Source organism: Lactuca serriola, chromosome 6 (genome assembly GCF_051521515.1).
Source record: "Lactuca serriola cultivar US96UC23 chromosome 6, Lser_US96UC23_V15, whole genome shotgun sequence".
In the NCBI taxonomy this organism is placed as follows: Eukaryota; Viridiplantae; Streptophyta; class Magnoliopsida; order Asterales; family Asteraceae; genus Lactuca; species Lactuca serriola.
The window spans coordinates 101,735,691-101,756,767 of NC_136413.1; the positions used below are offsets into that span (position 1 = coordinate 101,735,691).

The window sequence follows — 21,077 nt, forward strand, 5'->3', positions numbered from 1 at the left end:
TTACGTTCTTTATCATATATATTTTTATTGTTCTTTATCATATATTTTTTTATTGCATCGCCGTTTTATAATTTTATATGAATTTTTTTACACGTTTCGTCATAATCTAGTTTACTATCAAAACAATAACATAAGGATATTTAATTTCTCAAATCTTAATATCTTAAAATCCTGGTACTATTTGTTGCCCTTGTAGGATCTTTAAATCCTGGAACTCTTTGTTTTCCTGGTAGGATCTTTAAGATCATAACGCAAGATATGGATTGTGACATTTGCTGTAGGTACAACGTACAAATAATTTATCTAATTGAAGGCAATGCTGTTGTATTCAGAAAGCTGTTCAGTAGTAGCGCCAAAAATGAATGTCCGACACTCAGTTGGAGAAGCGAGGAAAAGCATGCGTGCTTGGTGGCGGATCCTCCAAAATCCCATTTTTATCTTCTTCCCCAATACCAACATTAATTAAAAAAAAACTAGCAATTTCCTCAATTTCTCCTCTTCGGATTCCCATTCCTTATCTCTCTCTTCTGTTTCATTGTGTTCTCCAATTGTTGTAATCGATACAATGTCTCTATCTGTCTTCTCTCCACATCTATATATCGTTGTATACTTTCAGCTTCTCAGCGCTACTTTCAGTTCCTCGTTTATCTGCAATTGTGTTCCATTCCTCCTTGTCTGGATCATCGACGTCGGATAGTGGTGCGCTCCATTTTTGATGTTGTAACTTGTTCTCAAGCCGACACAACAGGTGCACACTAGCTGTTTGATATTTTGTCTCAGTGAAATTTGATTCACATTTGTTGGAGGCTGCAGCGTTCAAAATTGTGTTTCCTATATTTTATATATTTGTATAGATGCAAACTGCTTTCTGCCTTTGCATACATGTTGGATGCAATTATTTTTGGTTTCCTGCTTAATCCACTATTATTTTCAAATAAGAACACCAGCATAGTTTGGTTTTGTCATTTTCTCCTTGATTCTGGTAAGATGATAGATTACCACAGTTGGTTCCGGTCATAGCATAGCAGCCACTATGTGGATTGTGCTCCTTGTGTACTTGATTTACATCTCATATGATGATCTTGAGGCAGGGCAGTGTAGCCCAACTAAAGGTTTACCGGAAAGAATAGCTCTTTTGTAGAAACAAGGAATGAAATAGCTATTAAATGCATAGGGATTTGGTGATTGATTTCATATCCAAATTTCTGATATTTCAGACTTTTATGCATAAGAGGATCATACTTGAAGCAGAAAAAAAGGCATTCATGGACCAGGACAAGACAAGTGCTCTTGAGGCAATCAACAAAGAAGCTGTTGATTTGGTACAGTTTCTTCTGCATATTGAATCCTTACAGTTACAGTTAACAAGCCGGTTCGCTTTTTTTGTATGCTTAATTAACAATTCCAGGACATGCCGTGTGCTATTATGTACATATCGATACTAAACTATTTGATTTGGGGAAAGACATTTCACTTTTCAAAGAATTAATCAATCAAACTTATATATATATATATATATATATATATATATATATATATATGTATATATATATATATATATATATATATATATATATATATATATATATATATATATATATATATTACATGGCAATGGGGGTTGTTCATGTTTTATAACTTCAAAAGTTTCTTAAAATATCTTCCTTCATCAAATGATATTGGAAATTTGTAACAAAACAACTACTACCCATTCACAAACTAGGTAGAAAATATGTTTGCCTTGATGGTAAATCCTTCTTTGGGATAAATGCAAGAAATAGGAATGTAGTTTCATTCATGTGTATATTTTAGCATCCTACTGTCATTTCTTTCTATTACGTTTTTGTACTTCAAAATAGTTTTTATTATTAAGGCTTTGAATTTTGAAAAATCTATCTAGTTATAGCATTGTACTTTCAATTCTTTTTTGACATTATGCTGACCCAATTTTTTAGTAGTGAAAATTGTTTTGCATTTGGATGTCATTGTTGTAAGTGGGAAACTTTTTCAAACTACAATGCTGTTTGTTATAAGAAGAAATGAAAGTATTAAACAAATCACTGAAAGTATGTTGCTATTTCGTGCATTTAACCATTTTCTAGTTATAGAAAATACATAGTTAACAGAATAAAATGCCAATATTTGGCATCGATTGGGTGATGATGTGATTATATCCTAGTTTGCTTGACAAATAAGTTGTTTTTTGGCAGGAAAATATACCAGTGGAAGAAGTTTTCGAGAAGTTAAAATGCACAAAAGAAGGACTTAGTTCTGAGGAGGTTGAAAAGCGTTTAAATATGTTTGGGTACAATAAATTGGAAGAAAAAAAGGTTTGGTTCATCATCATGTTCTGATATCTTTTCAATTTATTGTTTTTTCAACAAATTATATATGTAGTTTCTGTCCATGCAATTGACAGGAAAACAAAATCCTCAAGTTTTTGGGGTTTATGTGGAACCCTCTATCGTGGGTAATGGAAGCAGCAGCAATCATGGCTATTGCCATGGCACGAGGAGGGGTTAGGGGCATATTATTCATTAAGCTGCAACCTGTCTTGTGTGAAATAGTAGTAGTATTATAAAAATTATATTTATTTAAAATTTTTTAAACTTGCAGGGGGAGCCGGCAGACTACCATGATTTTGGTGGGATATTGGTACTTCTGCTTATTAATTCAACCATCAGTTTTGTGGAGGAGAATAACGCTGGGAATGCAGCTGCAGCCCTCATGGCTCGCTTGGCTCCAAGAGCTAAGGTACACTCACTGTACACCTACCTAACCTAATAACAAGTAATAAGTTAATAATACAACACAGTATGAAGAAAAAACTATCCAAATGCATACATGCCCCAAACCTATATATATGCAGAGGAGTACTTTACATCTTGGACTTTTCCAGAAACATATGTGTATATATATATATGCATCAGATCTTCCCATAAACAAACAATATTCTTTTTCAGTTGTCACATATTATTTTGATGAGATGAGATGTTAGGTTTTGCGTGATGGAAAATGGAATGAAGAGGATGCAGCTGTGCTGGTACCTGGAGATATCATCAGTATTAAACTAGGAGACATTATTCCTGCTGATGCTCGTTTGCTTCAAGGAGATCCTTTAAAGATCGATCAAGTAACAAACAACTTTTTTTTTTTTTTTTTAAGTTATTATTATGAAAAATAATCTTACTAGTCCACTTTTTCAGTCGGCTCTTACAGGGGAATCTCTTCCAGTATCCAAGAATCCAGGTGATGGGGTATACTCGGGCTCAACATGCAAGCAAGGTGAAATTGAGGCTGTTGTCATTGCTACGGGAGTGCATACCTTTTTCGGGAAGGCAGCTCATCTTGTCGACAATACTACACATGTCGGCCACTTTCAGCAGGTTTGTTTATATACAATTTCTAAATGATGTATTTCAGGAATTATTATGTAAGCCCAAATTCATTAAGCTTTGGACTTAGTGGGTCCCATTTCATTCCCAAACTTTCTCTAGTAAATCGTTTTTTGCTTTTGCTGCACTAAGTAAAAAAAAAAAAGAAACATCTGTATGTAGGTTATCAGGCTGTCCCATTAAGTAAAAAAGAAACATAATATTTGTAAAATTGTGAAAGGGTTTAAGAGTTCCTAATGTTTGGATAATAATGGACAGGTTTTGACAGCAATTGGGAACTTCTGTATTTGCTCAATTGCCATCGGCATGTTTATTGAATTGATCGTAATATATGCTTATCAAAAGAGGGACTACCGCGAAGGCATCGATAACCTTCTTGTGATACTCATTGGTGGTATCCCAATTGCAATGCCAACTGTTCTATCTGTCACAATGGCCATTGGTTCCCATCGCTTATCTCAACAGGTTCTTTCTCTTTCATTCTCCATACCTATACAAACACAGTTTTTTCATTTTTCCTGTTTTCATCAACCATCAATCACAAATACGACAGACTGTATACTCTATACATACTTTTATTTAAATATCTCATCTGATGCAGGGTGCCATAACCAAGAGAATGACTGCCATTGAAGAAATGGCGGGAATGGATGTCTTGTGTAGTGATAAAACCGGCACCCTAACTCTCAACAAACTTACAGTGGACAAAAATTTGATCGAGGTAACTCATACTTGACCTTGCTTTTTTTTTTTTTTTTTTTTTTTTTTTTTTTTTTTTTTCTTTTATAAATTTACATATTTTCAGAAACATGTGAGGGTTTGAGTCTCTCTCAGTGTGGACTTTTCGTTGCAATGTGTGCAAGCCATCTGATTTGCATCTCACTAGCTCTCACCGGTTTTGCTGGAATAATAATAATAATAATACATATTCATGATGCAGGTTTTTGCCACCGGTGTTGACAAAGATACGGTTGTGTTGATGGCTGCTAGAGCCTCAAGGTTGGAAAACCAGGATGCCATTGATACTGCTATAGTGTCAATGCTGGCTGATCCTAAGGAGGTCTCTCTCTCTCTCTCTCTCTCTCTCTCTCATTTACATCAACACCAATTCAAATCATCACCTTGTACAGCTCTCATCCAAAATTTGAACAATAACAATCAATCCACTTTTATATATATATATATATATATATATATATATATATATATATATATATATATATATATATATATATATATATATAAACAAGACAGTAAATTAGCAAGAAATAGTAATATACATTCACTGTTTTGTTTATAACATCCTACTTTCATTTCTTCCTATTTCAACATTTTACTCAAAGTACAATGTCCTAATGAGGACAAAAAATGGAAGTATAATCGGGTAGATTTTTCAAAATACAATGTGTTAATAAGAAAATGTTGCTGTAATAGAAAGAAATGGTAGTATGAAGTTGTATAACAAACAAATCAATGCAAGTACATTTGCATTTCGTGCATTTAGCCCTTTTACTATATTAAATCACTTAATCAAAAACTTATGTATAGGGAACGTACCACACAGAAAGAATGAAAAGTAGACCAATACATATAGTGATGTTTGTACCAACTAAAAAAAGCAGCCTCGAAACTGAATTTTTTTTTTTTTTTTTTTTTTTTTTTTTTAATTTTCGGAATGGCTGAGACATATATATATATATATATATATATATATATATATATATATATATATATATATATATATATATATATATATATATATATATATATATTAGAAAAGCCTAGCATGGTGCTAGGCAAATAGGAGAATTACTCTGAGCTGAAGAATACATTGTTACAATGGGTTTTGCAAGGCACGATATGGGATAACAGAAGTCCACTTCCTTCCATTTAATCCAACTGATAAGCGGACAGCTTTGACGTACATCGATGGTGCCGGAAAGATGCATAGAGTCAGCAAAGGTGCACCAGAACAGGTAAACACACTTATCATTTGCTGCTACCCATGTCTGAAGGAAGGAATTCAATTCGATCCTTCCTTTTTTAATAAAAGACCAAAATACCCCCATTATATACACACACAATGAAATAAATAACAGAAAAAACGAACATTTATTTAAAAATAATATAAGTTTTGTTATTAAATCCAATTCCATTTCCACCAACGAAATGTGCGACATATTATGATTCTTTATATATATATATATATATATATATATATATATATATATATATATATATATATATATATATTAAAACTCGTGTGTGAACTGTTGTTAGATATTGAATCTGGCGAAGAACAGATCAGAGATAGAAAATAGGGTACACTCAGTTATTGATAAGTTTGCTGAACGTGGGCTTCGATCTCTTGGAGTAGCTCGCCAGGTAACAAACAAATAACCGCTTTAAAATAGAGGCATAAAAAAGTTTTTTTTTTTTAGAAAGAATCAGTTTATTAATTAGGTGCATACAGGAAGTACCTGCAAATAGCAAAGAGAGTCCTGGTGGTCCCTGGGAGTTTGTAGGCCTTCTTCCTCTCTTTGATCCACCTCGTCATGACAGTGCTGAGACAATTAGAAGAGCGTTAGATCTTGGAGTCAGTGTTAAGATGATCACAGGTAAGCTGCTTGCTGATTTGTTTTCCTCATAAATCATAATACATGGATGGATGGCTTTTTAAACATATCACTTTTTCCAAGTGTGCATATGTTAGAATAGAAAGTAATTTAAAAAACTTCAGGTGACCAACTGGCAATTGCAAAGGAGACGGGTAGACGGCTGGGAATGGGTGTTAATATGTACCCATCATCATCATTGCTTGGGGATCACAAAGACCATCTAGTTGCAGCTCTACCCATTGATGAACTGATTGAGAAAGCCGATGGTTTTGCCGGTGTTTTTCCAGGTATGTACGTACTATGTAGGTTTAGAGTTTGGACAGATTAATGTTGAAAATAAATTAATAATTGAACTTAATTGTACGTATGGATTTAAATAATAGAGCACAAGTATGAGATAGTGAAAATACTGCAAAGCAAAAAGCACATTTGTGGGATGACGGGTGATGGCGTGAACGATGCACCTGCACTAAAAATAGCAGACATCGGAATTGCGGTGGACGACGCCACAGATGCAGCCCGAAGTGCTTCTGATATCGTTCTCACCGAACCCGGCCTCAGTGTCATCATTAGCGCCGTCTTAACAAGCCGTGCCATCTTCCAAAGAATGAAAAACTACACTGTAATTAACTTCTTCCATCCGCTTTATATATATATATATATATATATATATATATATATATATATATATATATATATATATATATACAGATATTCTTTTCTTCATGTTCCCTTCCATCCGGACTCAAAACTTTCCCTTTGCTTCTCTACATGCAGATATATGCTGTATCTATCACTATACGTATCGTTGTAAGTAGCATTCATATTGTACATAGTCACGACTCCACTCGGCTTTTTAATCTAATTCAACAAGCATATATGTATTCTTGTTACAGTTGGGATTTATGTTGCTGACTGCTTTTTACAAATTCAATTTCCCTCCTCTTCTTGTTCTTGTCATCGCTATTCTGAATGACGGTATGATTGATGTGTTAAAGTAAATGGCAACCTATAAAAATATGCAGTTGATAATTTTAACACCAAGATGTGATGTGATCCAGGTACTATAATGACTATCTCTAAAGATAGAGTGAAGCCATCTCCAAGCCCGGATAGCTGGAAGCTGAGTGAAATTTTTGCAACCGGAGTCGTGATAGGCACGTACCTCGCTCTAATGACCGTCATATTCTTCCATTTGGCTAGCCGTACCAGCTTTTTTGCGGTAAAACTTTTCAACCTAGCATGCACATGGCTGTTTGCTTGCGGTTGCGGAAACATTATCTTTTTAATGCTTGCTAATTTTTCTTTTACAGAATACTTTTGGTGTGGTTGATTTCAATAAGCATGAAACACATTTTGGGGAAGATGTTTTGAATGCAAAACTAGCATCGGCTGTATATCTTCAAGTCAGCACAATCAGCCAAGCATTAATATTTGTGACACGCTCTAGGGGTTGGTCTTTCATGGAAAGACCAGGTCTTCTACTCGTTGCAGCCTTCATTCTAGCTCAACTGGTAACCACCCCCTACCCTATATGGAATGAAGAAAAAAAGTTTTTGATTCTTTCCATGGAAAGGAAAATTGCAAATACAAGCCATTATTAATTATTATTTACCACACAAATGTGTTACAAACTATATGTATATATAGTTAGAAAAATTATACATTATAATACAAAAAAATATGGTACTATTAAAATTCATTTCAACCAAACATGATTATGATTATGAAATGTAATAACTCATTCCGTTGTGCTTCCTATCTTGGGTCTCTGGTTCCAATGCTTACTTTTAAACATTTGAATGGTATTAATATGTTTCCAGTTTGCCACGATAATGTCAGCAATGTTGACATGGAAGTTTGCCAAGATTGGGGAGATTGGTTGGGGTTGGACGGGTGTTATATGGTTGTTTAACATCTTGAGCTACTTGTTGCTTGATCCTATAAAATTCGCTGTGAGATATGCACTTAGCGGGAGAGCATGGGGCCATGTTATCAACCGTAAGGTGAGAAAATGAAAAGAAAAATATAAATGGGTTTATGAATATATTAATGATGGATGTACAATGTCAGACGGCCTTCACCACGCAAAAGGACTTTGGTAGGGAAGCCCGTGCGGCAGCCTGGGCAACCGAACAACGCACACTTCATGGCCTTGACACATCTGAAGCAAAGATTTTCGCTGAAAACTACACTTTTCGAGACATAAACATGATGGCAGAAGAAGCAAAACGTCGTGCAGAGATAGCAAGGTTCAATCAGTTTTTCCATTTTCATTAATATTCAATACCAACCTCTACTTGACCATCCCACTTTCAGCTTTTACTATTACCATTACATTACAACATTTTCATTTTTAATAATTACCCAATATATTTGCCGTGTTGTAAAACAAAATATATAAATAAACATATAAATGAAAGCAAGCTGTTCTTTGTTGCATTAGCCGTGACAAATAAACATCTCTAACTTTCGCCACTCTTGCCTACAGGTTAAGGGAAATTCATACTCTAAAGGGGAAAGTAGAGTCGTTTGCGAAGCTAAGAGGATTAGATATCGATGTCAACCCACATTACACCGTCTGATCTTGCCATTTCTGTAATTTTTGAGGTCGGGTTTGATTGTGCAAAGCTCATTCAAATGCACAAACTTACTAATAATACCACCTTTTTCTTCCATCTATCCAATTACTTGTACTATTGTTTTCCTGCTAAACAATCTCTTTTCATCTAAGACTTGTGTATCATTTATAAATACAAGTGAATATATTTTCTTAATTAGATATATGTTGGTTCTTAATTTTGGCAATTCATGTTGATGCATGTAAATCACATAATTTGTGATATGTGGAATCATCCATTTTCTTTATAAAAGGGCTCTTAGGTAGATAAGGAGGGAGGGGCTTGATAATCCATTAATCTGTATATCTAGCATGAGTTTCGTTGATACAAAATCATATCGCACTAAGATAAACTAAAAACTAGGCTATAACTTTCGTTTATATGGTATTAAGTGTGAAATCCGTGTAGTAGTACACATATTAATTAAAAAAAGCTAAAAATATCAAGATGTAAACATTAAACATTTTTTAAAGTAAAATTTCAAAATAAATACAAAGGAAATGATAAATAAGTACATAATGGAATCTATACTAATAAAAAAAACTATTATCATATTTTAAGTAATTGTATCGAATTATAAATTTTCAAAGACTATTTTGAATACAACATTAGATGTCATATTGTTAAGTTTACCGTCATTGTCTAAAAATAGTATTTTTAATCCATATTTGCCTTTAACTCTGGACAATGCAACATACAACTGACTTAATCGCTATTTTGCTCATGTTTTCAAATAAGCATAATTAGGGTATATATATATAGACACACACACACACAAGGAATATGACATCAAAATATATAATTATCAAATCTAAAATTTAAAGGGTTTATATTGTAATAGTTAAAGGAAAGATAAAAGATAAAAGATAAATACCTAAGGTTAATGCATTAATGAGCTGTTAATATTCATCCAAAGGCCTTGATTAAATTCGGCGTCCCAGGTACCTATAATTGTTAATCTTGCGAGAGCTAGAAAGATATGTATAGATTTATACGGGGATTGACACCCGCACCTGCGATTGCTTGCTACAATCCTGACATGATCACTACTAGAAAAGCAACCTTTTACGACGTGCAATGTGTCTTGTAAAACGCTCAGACGATGCGCAAATGCGTGTCAAGGAAGGCCCTGTCATAAAGAGAGACGACACGCTTTTGCGCGTTGTCTATGTACGACGCGCATTTATAACACACATTTACGACGCGCAGTTATGACACGCAATGCATATCAAGGAAGACCCTGTCATAAAGGAAGACGACACGCATTTGCGTGTTGTAACCTTACGACGCGTGTTTAAGACACACATTGCGTATCATTAAAGCCCCAGTCATAAATGAAGATGACACACATTTGCGTGTCATAATTTTAAATGTTATATATATATATATATATATATATATATATATATATATATATATATATATATATATATATATATATATATATATATATATATATATATATATATATATATATATATATATATAGGGAAAAGGGAATATATGGCTGTTATGTATGTAATGTTAGGTATAGAACTTAAAAAACTATGTCATTTAGATTTAAAACTACATAGTTTTCATACATATCCTAAACTTTAATATATTTTCTTTCCAATTTAAACTGTTTTTACTTTATGTCGATTCTAAAAAAAAACTTATTTCCTCCATTTTGGCTTTAATTTTATCACCTAAACATTTTTCTGAATTCAGTCGTAATGTTCATTATGTACATAATGAACACTATTTTTATTTTAAACAATTATGTTCATTATGAGAAACTTTAAATATCTAACACTCGATACATGCTACATTTGAATAAAAAATTATAAAAAACACGTCTGCAAATTCTCCATATATTTACTTCCATTTTGTTATATTGTATCAGTATATTTGTTAACTGCAATGAATTTTCTTTAATTATTTTTATTCAAGAGTGTGTATTAAGGAAATATCATAGAAATGGTAAGATAAAATGATAAAAATATCATTTAAATGATATTTTTAATCAACACTACCTATTTTTAATAGGTTCTATACGTAACATTGCATACATGACAGCCACATATTCAATATATATATATATATATATATATATATATATATATATATATATATATATATTTGATAGAATTACTAATTTTCAAATAAAACAACAGATTGAAATTATCATAATACAAAATAAAATACCATACATAAGACCTTGCCCTTTTTGGCAATTCATCTATCATTCTTCTTTGCTAACGTTTTTGGTGACATTGTTGTAGACGGCGATGTTGTCGAAAAAAATTAGGGTTTGGGAATTGGGGAATTTCAATGGTGGTGAGAGTTGGGAGCAAGTGCAAACAGAAAACTAGATTGCTTTGATCCGGTGGGGGACTGTGGTGGTCCAATAGGAGCAGAGGCAAGAGCGGATGAATCTGGTTCAAAAAACCAGAAGGGTGATTAGGGTTTTCCAGAGAGAGAGAGAGACAAAGAGAGAATGCAGAGGTAGAGGAAGAGGGCTGCTTCAAAAGGATTATTAGGGTTTTTATGTTTGAGGATTTTAGAAGGAGAAGAAGGAGATGAATCAGGCGAAGAAGGATTATTTGGGTTTTTTGTTAGAGGATTTTAGAAGGAGATGAATCAGGAGATTGTTTAATTTTTTGGGATTTCATTTCCCACCATAGATTATTAAAACAACGGAGAACGCGCCTTTCTAAAAATATAAAACAACACATTTACACGACACGCTTTTTATGATAGGTGCCTTCCGTGTTTTTTTTGGACACTAATTTTAGGGCGCGCAAAAATGCGTGTCCTCTATCCTTCGAATTTTGGAAAACTGACATTAATTTTTAGGGCACGCACAAATGTGTGTCCTCTATCAGTGTGTGTCATTAATTGTGCGTCGTAAAAGGTTGTTTTTCTAGTAGTGCGATAACTTTCTTATTATTCACTATCCAACGTTCAATGAAGCGTCGTGGTGGGGAAATTATTAGTCAAACAACATCGATTATGGGGGCTCATGGTAATATATTACAGACACCTTAGAGATCCGACTACCATTAGGGACGACTTTGAGTGGTAGATAAAATACTTTAGGAAATGTTTTTTCTAAAAGAAAATGAATTCTTAAACTAATACAACCAAATAAAAGCCGAAATCTAAAAAAAACCTGTGCAGTTTTCAAAATATATGTATTCTCAACGAGATGAGTGGGGAGGATAGTTTCGCCGAAGAAGAGGAAGCCTTCAAGGAAGCTTGTTGGAGTTTCGTTATGTCTGTTTATCGTTTCTAGTAATGTTTAGGTTGTGTACTTGACTTTTAAAGAATGTAATAAAAAATAATTTAAAATAAATAAAACTAATGTTTGTAATAAACGTTTGTGTTTTATATATATATATATATATATATATATATATATATATATATATATATATATATATATATATATATATATGAGTAAATTACACGAATGGTCCCTATGGTTTAGGGTAATTTACGCGTTTGGTCCCTAACTTATTTTTTAACTCGGAAGCTCCCTATAGTTTGTTTTTGTTACATGTTTGGTCCCTGACTTACCTAAAAACACTATTTTGCCCTTGGTTTTTTAATTTATTTAAATAAACACAACCCCCAATCCCACCCCATCACCTTACCTTACATACCCCATCATTTTTCCCTATTTAAATAATACTCTTTTTAGTTAATAGATGGACCAAACGCGTAACAAAAACAAACAATAGGGACCTTTCGAGTTAAAAAAATAAGTTAGGGACCAAACGTGCAAATTACCCTAAACCATAGCAATCATTCGTGTAATTTACTCTCTCTCTCTCTCTCTCTCTCTATATATATATATATATATATATATATATATATATATATATATATATATATATATATATATATACCGCCCGACATTTCCGCCGCCGGCCGTGGGTGTGATAGATTGGTATTAAAGCTACAAGTTAATTCCCGTATAGATAGAGTACTTATGGAAAAGGTGCCTAGGATGGAAAAATTGTAGTTTGGGTTGTTGGATTTTAGAATGACTATATGCTAAAATGGTCTTGCCCTCCGACTTTACCTACGTAGTCGATCCTTGCTTAGTGGTCTTGAGTTACACAAACATAGAATTAATAAAATACCCTAATCAAACACTAATCAGATAAAGAGCTATATAAACTCTTATAAACACAGTCTTTTATTATAAAAACTGTTGGATTAATGTCTAAGTGCATAACTATAATTGTTAAGACTTGACCCGACCCGGCATTGTCCATTTGGGTTGCATGGCATCATGCACTTGGATAGACTATAATGAGAGAAATAACACTTAAGGTTTATTAATATATTATAAGTTCTAATATATTAATAAGGTTATTTAATTAGTATTGATCAAGAATTAGTTTGGAATTAATTAAGTGATCAAAAGGAGACTAATTAAATATATGTGTTGATTGTGTAAATCATTCATTCTTATATATGTGGGCTTGTGATCCAAGATTCCTTATGTTGGACTAAGTCCATGGGGTGACCCATGGATACTACATGGAGGTTAAAATCCATGGAGCATAATGAATGGGTAAAGTTATGAGTTACATGGTGTAACCCTAATAGCTACCATATAAAAGAATCCCATGGCTCAAGAAATCGTGCACTAGTGTGTGTATGAGGGCTAGATGATTTCAAGGAGTGTTTCATTTTTATCTCAAGTCATTCCATGTGCATTTGGTGTTGTATGAACCATTTGAGGTGTCACACTTGGGGCACTAGGCACTCAAGCTTCATGAAGACAAGATACATCAAACAAAGGTATGTATTCTATCCATTTCTTATATAAGTATCAAGTATTGTATGTTAGATAGGGTAATACCTTGGAAAGTTCATGTTTGCATGTATAATAGAGAAAACATAGATCCAAGGTATTTAGGGTTGCATGTACACTTAGGAGTGTTAGAATGCACAAAACCCATCAATGGTATCAGAGCCTAGGCTTGCTTTCTCTTATACTTGATGCAAATACATTTTTCGAAGCCAAGAAGCTGTTCAGACTGAAAACTCGATGAGTTTTTCCAATAAACTCGACGAGTTCATTGTTTAATGCATGAACTCGACGAGTTTTGGCCCCTGACAGCTTGTCTTCGTGGTTTTTGGCTGGAATTGGACTAGGAACATTACCATAAGCTATTTTTGGACTTATAATCTTGTTTTTGATGTGGTAATGTTCATGCTAATCCAATTTCAAGGATAATTGTCAATAGATTCATGTTTTGTATTAGTTTAAGGTTTAGACTAATTACATGAAAAAGTTTGATTTGAATTATCTTGTTCTTATGAGTTGCTTAGATTAATATGAAGTTATGTGAAATTGTTATTTTCAATCCAAATTAATCTAAGATTTGATTCTAAAATGTGTTTTTGTAACTTGTCCTCAAGTTATATGAAAAGTCACATTTAAGTTTCATAAAACTCATAAAAGTTGGCAATGGTTACAAAAAATGAAGTGTCTTGTCCTCAAGTTATGGAGGTTCCAGAGTCACTTCATTAAATCATTAAAATGTGTAACCTTAATTAATTCCATAAGTTACAAAATAAAGAAAAGTTACATTCTTTTATTAGTTTAAAGTATTCCATAACTTGTCCTCAAGTTATGGAACTTGAAGAGTTTTTGGATTAAAACTACTTTAAACACATAAGTTACGGGAATTAATTAGTTTTGAATAGTTTCAAAACTTTCCCTCAAGTTTTGGAATTTGAAAAGTTTTCACTTATGAATTCTTTAATTCCAAGTTAGCCCTTAGAATTTTAAAAGTTAAAATTCAACCCTTATACTTTATAATATTATAAGTTAATAATATTTATATATATATGTATAAGAGTAAAGTCAGTCTTACCATTAGTAGGCCTCATTCACGAAGCCGGTCTATAAGGGGGTATAAGGTTACTGCCTATAAAATGGCAGTTTAATGGGTGTCCACTCTCACCCACCGCTTCCTTGACCGGTAGAGGGTCGTTAGCCAAACGGGTAGGACAAGGACTAGAATTCTCCCTTCATTAAAAGTATTAATGATAAATACTAAGTAACTAAACTCTAATTAATACCCAATCTTAGTTACTTAGGAAAATGTGAATTTGGTGCTAACCCATGAAATTACACTTTGCACTTTGTCTAAGTCGTTAGTGGAGCGTGTGTGGTTAACCGGCACACTAACCTGGACTTAACAAGGTAGGCAAAGGGTAACTTAATATTTATCATAGTATCGGTGGAGCATGTGTGGTTAACCGGCACATTGATTAAGGGGTAAATAATTAAGGGTACCAAGCATATTTGCATGGTTACTTCACACCTTGTTTTGTGATCCTCGGCATCCCAGTCACAAAACCTGAAGGGCACACTCGAGATTGAAACATGCCATTGAGTAGTTCAATGAATCTCAAAAGAATCTAGGAGTTTCAAAACCAATTAAAACCTAATAATACATTTCGTTTATCTTGGTGGAAATTGGTGAATCGTCATTCACCTACCTTCAAATATTTTATAGCTTGGATTACGGCATCCCTCTTACGAGTTATAAAATAGTTTGTAGGGTCCTAGCCTTAATATTTCATATTGGGTGTTATATTAAGGACTTTTAATCAACTATCTTGAATGTCTCCCAAAAGATGTCTATTTCAGACATCTATGATCCTCCCAAATCTCTTGTAACTTCACTTCATCCACCTCCTCCAACTATTCTCCCTAACCTACAAACTTCAAGGTCACTCAAGCCCTATTGGCAAGGCAAGGTCTAGGTGTGATCACATCTTGGAGATGAAGTCACATATTGAATAGCCGGGAGAGTTCGGTGTCAAAGTCTTGAGAAAGTTGGATGTTCAATCACTTTCTAAGTCACATAGTGAGTTCCTTTGGGACCCCTATGAAACAGACTATGACAAGACCCTTAACTATCTTATCTATTTGCTAAGATCAACTTCCTAAAAACTTTATGGACATTGACAATGAAGACACTGGAAATCTAGAAAAAGCATTCTCTTCCCAATGGAAAGGAATCGGCCATAGTCAACTCAGTTGACCAAATGATAAAGAGAAAAGCTAAGTCTGTGATAGTAGCGGTACCATTACCAAAGGGTCCATATGTTTATATTGCCAAAGGAAGGGGCATTAGTTGCGAAGCTGCCAAATTTTACCTAAGGATGTTAAAGTCAATAAGTTCGACTCTACTTTAGGTAAAGTCCACTATCTAACTCTGCTAAGTTTTTATACTGAGATTCTTGATACATGATGTGACTGGGTCACATGTTGCTGTTTGTAAGAATCAAAGAAAAAGTGAAGAAACTTAAAGAAAGAATATGTTGAATCTGATGATGGGTTTGAGCCATAAGAACTTTCCTATGTGGACATGCAAACCCTAATACTTGGATCTAGGTTTCTCTAATTGAACATGAAATGTATCCAAGGCTTACAATTCTAGATCTAGTGTAAACAATTGAATCATATCATATGAAATTAGATCTAGAAGAAGACCTTAAGTTTCTTGCTTGAAACTTCTTGTTCTTGGAGCTTAGAGTCACAATTGTCACTCCTCTAATGGCTTACAAACACCAACTAGCAAGAGGATGATCTTGAGAGAGAGAGAGGAGGTGAGGAAATCGGCTCTATGGTTTCTTTCTTGCATGAGTGGCCGATTTCCCTCACCCATGGGGTCTATTTATACTATGAGCTACTAGGGTTACACCCTTAACCCTAATTGAATAACTTATGCCCTAAGCAATCCAAAGATCCTTCTAGATATGAGGCTTGGACGATTTTAAGATATCGTAACCCTAAAATTTTTCCACCCTAATACACATAAGGATTCATAGCCCAAAAACACAACTATCATACATTTGACGGTTTATGCCCCCTTATTCAATTAACCTCTTTAAGTCACCAAATTAATTCTTAATTAATTTATGACTTATATCAATTAAATAATATTATTATTCCTTTAATATATTACTCTCATAATATATTAATAATAATATCTCTTCTCTCTTTACAAATCACCCTGTCAAGTTGCTATGGTGAAGGCAACCCAAAAGGACCATGCACAACCGAGTCAAGTACTTACCAAATATAGTTACAACCTTAGACACTAATCCAACAGTCTCCCACTTGGATAAGTCTAGTAACTATATATGCAAACACAATCCGATTAGCAATCGTATCTCTCAAAGACGCTATCAAACTCTGATCTTATCAGTATCCTGTCCTTTAGATAAGGGATCGTACAGTCCCCTGTTTAGATATTGTGCGAACAATCTCATGGAACATAGTCATACTTATTGTCCAGCAGTTGGTTTCTCGATCTCAGATTCATTTGATGTAGAACTTAATTGAACACATCAATTCAGTCCTGACCGGGCCCGACACATAAATCAAATCAAATCATCAAGGGGCCCTGATATCGCTTTTACACTCTTAGGATAAACATAACAGATAAACTTCGACTTATATGCATTTACTATTTACTAATCAACTATACACAACAATGCGTTTTATGACATCAATTTACTGATGCGGTTTCGCATTGTCAATGCACAACCAATTAATAAACAATAAACCATATATCTTGGTTTTAAGACCATATGATATTATCGTCTTTCGATCACTTGCGGCACATTCCATAAAGTGATTCCAGAAAGCACGGGTTTATTCCAATGCTCAAAACTTGTTCATAAGCACTCATGAATGTTGCAGCAAACCTTTGCTATGTCTAATACCTTTTAGACAATCTACACACCAATTCACGACAATCTTCATTCATAACCACTTCCAACAGATGAACGATTGTGGACCATTCGAATAATTGGATTATTCTTAATAACTCAATTATTCAGGAAGTCAAAACATGCAAAGTGAAACAATAGTTAAAACAATTAACATAAGACAGTAGCTTTACTTATAAATAATAGTCCTTTATTTAATCATCAAATGTCAATTACATTTATCTATTACATGTTTCTAAACTATCTAATCTAAACTAATATTGTCTTTCAGCCCAATGCTCCTAGCGTGCTGCAAGTGCTTAACCCTACTCAGTCCCTTCGTAAGCGGATCTGCTGGGTTATCCTCTAAAGACACCCTCTTTACTAAGAGGTGTCCTTCTTCTACTCGATGTCTAATAAAGTGATATTTTCTGTCGATATGCCGAGATGTACCATGATCCCTTGGTTCCTTGGTCAAGACAACCGCTCCTTCATTATCACAGAAAATTTCCATAGGCTCCTTTATGGCAGGCACAACTCCAAGGTCACCAATGAAGTTCTTCAACCACATCGCCTCCTTTGACGCTTCGCTCACTACAATGTACTCTGATTTGCATGTTGAATTAGCTACGGTTTCTTGCTTGGAACTTTTCCAAGTCACTGCTCCTCCATTAAGGGTAAAGACCCAGCCCGACTGCGAACGGTAGTTGTCCCTATCGGTCTGGAAGCTGGCGTCACTATACCATCGCACCTTTAAGTCATCACTCCCTCCAAGGACTAAAAACCATTCCTTGGTCCTCCAAAGGTACTTAAGAATATTCTTGACTACGATCCAATGAGCTCTGCCAGGGTTCCCTTGGTATCTACTGACCATGCTCAAAGCAAAGGTCACATCCGGGCGAGTACAAGTCATGGCATACATGATTGAACCAACTGCGGAAGCGTAAGGTACTCGGCTCATCTCAGCTATCTCAGCTTCTGTACTCGGAATTTGAGTCTTACTCAATTTGGCATTACTTTGTATCGGTAGTTCTCCCTTCTTCGAGTTTTCCATACTAAAACGTTTTATTACTTTATCCAAGTAAGTATTCTGACTAAGTCCTATTAATCTCTTACTTCGTTCTCTCACTATCCTTATTCCCAGAATATAGGAAGCCTCTCTGAGGTCCTTCATAGTGAAGCACTTCCCGAGCCAGGACTTAACCTCCTGCAGAGTCGGGATGTCGTTTCCTATGAGCATTATGCCATCGACATACAAAACGAGGAAGCTAACTATACTCCCACTAGCCTTGACATATACGCATGATTCATCTTCACTTCGTACAAATCCAAACTCTTTGACTTTCTCATCGAAGCAAAGATTCCATCTGTGAGATGCTTGCTTAAGTCCATAAATGGACTTCTCAAGCTTGCACACTCTATTGGGATGCTTCGTATCGACAAAACCCTCTCGCTGAGCCATGTAAACATCCTCAGCCAACTTCCCATTAAGGAAAGCGGTCTTGACATCCATCTGCCATATCTCATAATCATGAAATGCAGCAATGGCTAGCATCACCCTAATAGACTTTGTTTTAGCAACTGGCAAGAAGGTCTCATCATAGTCAACTCCGGGAGTTTGAGTAAAGCCCTTTGCAAGCAATCGTGCCTTATATGTGTGCACATTCCCATCCACGTCGGTCTTCTTCTTGAAGATCCATTTGCACCCCACCGTCTTACGTCCAGGCACATTGTCAACCAAATTCCAAACTTGGTTGTCATACATGGACTGAATCTCGCTGTCCATTGCCTCTTTCCATTTTGCAGACTCTAGGCCTGCCATGGCTTCCTTATAGCTATTAGGTTCATCTAGATTTATTAGTGTACCATCACTAATATACGTGTCCCCTTCGGCAGTAATATGAAAGCCATAAAACTGGGGTTGAACTCTAACTCTCTCGGAACGTCTAAGAGGTAAGGACTCGTCAATTGGTTCAGCCGGAGTTTCCTCCTCGGGTTGAGTGTCTGCGTTAGAGGTTCCTTCATCGCTCGACTCTTTAATCTCTTCAAGATCGATTTGCCTCCCACTGTCCCCTTGGCTTATGAGTTCTCGCTCTCGGAAATCTCCTCTCCTCGCAACGAAGACAACATTGTCACTCGGTCTATAGAAGAGATATCCAAAAGATTTTTGCGGGTAGCCGATGAAAATACACCGCTCACTACGAGGTTCGAGCTTGTCGTGAGTTTATCATCTTACGAAAACTTCACAGCCCCAAACCTTGATATGTGCCAACAAGGGAGCTTTCCCTGTCCACATCTTGTGAGGTGTTTTGGCAACCTTCTTTGTAGGGACTCGGTTAAGGATATGGGCGGCAGTCTCTAAGGCATACCCCCAGAATGAGATAGGTAGTGAAGCATGACTCATCATAGAACGGACCATGTCTAACAGGGTTTGATTACGCCTTTCTGCTACACCATTCAACTGCGGTGTCCTAGGTGGCATTAATTGCGAAACTATTCCGCATTCCTTGAGATAGTCGTGGAATTCAAGACTTAGGTACTCTCCTCCTCGATCGAATCGAAGCATCTTGATTTTCCTGCCCAATTGATTCTCCACTTCATGTTTGAACTCTTTGATCTTTTCAAACGTTTCTGACTTGTGCTTGATTAAGTAAATATACCCATATCTACTATAATCATCGGTGAAAGTCATGTAGAAGCGGTTCCCATCCTTTGTGGTGGATCTAAAGGGCCCACACACGTCGGTGTGTATGAGATCCAATAAACCCTCAACGCTCTCACAAGTGCCAGTGAAGGGTGACTTGGTTATCTTTCTAAGTAAACAAGATTCGCACGTGTCATCTTCCCTAAGGTTGAATGACTCCAACACTCCATCCTTTTGGAGTTGGGCTATGCGCTTCTTGTTGACATGTCCAAGACGACAATGCCACAAGTATGCTTTATCCATACTATTGGAAGAATCCATACACAACACATCATTTCCTAGGTTATCTACAACCATAACAGTTTCATAAATTCTATTACAAGGCATTCCTTCAAAATATAAAACACCATTTAGATAAGCATAAATCGAACCATTCTCATTATTAAACGAATATCTAAATCCTTTTCTAAATAAACCATGAAAATAAATGATGTTTCTTGCCATATCTGGTGAGTAGCAATAATTATTTAAATCTAAATTCAATCCATTACTAAGCACTAGAGAATACACTCCAATCTTGGTCACAGACGACGATCTTCTGTTCCCCATGATTAGATTTATTCTTCCACGCTCCACATCCCTATTTCTTCTTAGTCCCTACAAATCAGAACAAATGTGATAACCACATCCTGTATCAAGAACCCAAGAAATAGCATGAGATGAATCATTAGATTTAATTGTGTAAATACCTGCGAAAGATGGCTTGATCTTCCCATCCTTGATGTGTGACAACCCGATATTTCAACTCTTTGTAATGACCTAAAAGGTCAAGTATTGTAACCACTTTTGAGTTAATAAAATTAACTTTCATAATAAAATGTCCAAATAGTTCTATTTAAATTCCTTCTATATTTAAATGTCTTTAAACCATGATCGTACGTAAAAAGAACGCCCAAATCCGACTTCGTATATTGAAGTTATGACTTTTCCAAGTTCAGCTTAGCAACAGACAGCTAAAAACTCGAATCGGAGATCGAGTGACTTTTGGCCGGAATGACCTAAACGA

General features: G+C 35.0%; 1 protein-coding gene across 1 annotated transcript; it reads left to right on the top strand.

Moving 5' to 3' along the window:
- Positions 1–220: 220 nt before the first annotated feature.
- Positions 221–8,772, top strand: LOC145056592 (plasma membrane ATPase 1-like). Its single transcript, XM_079004288.1, has 22 exons — positions 221–748; positions 1,218–1,322; positions 2,211–2,330; positions 2,420–2,518; positions 2,617–2,754; positions 2,999–3,133; positions 3,207–3,386; positions 3,654–3,860; positions 3,997–4,116; positions 4,336–4,455; positions 5,249–5,371; positions 5,676–5,780; positions 5,869–6,013; positions 6,136–6,300; positions 6,397–6,635; positions 6,791–6,823; positions 6,910–6,991; positions 7,075–7,235; positions 7,327–7,527; positions 7,837–8,019; positions 8,087–8,265; positions 8,505–8,772. Exons 2-22 carry the CDS (start codon positions 1,224–1,226, stop codon positions 8,596–8,598), a joined length of 2,928 nt encoding a protein of 975 aa, XP_078860414.1. The 5' UTR covers positions 221–748; positions 1,218–1,223; the 3' UTR covers positions 8,599–8,772.
- The last annotated feature ends 12,305 nt before the right edge of the window (positions 8,773–21,077 follow it).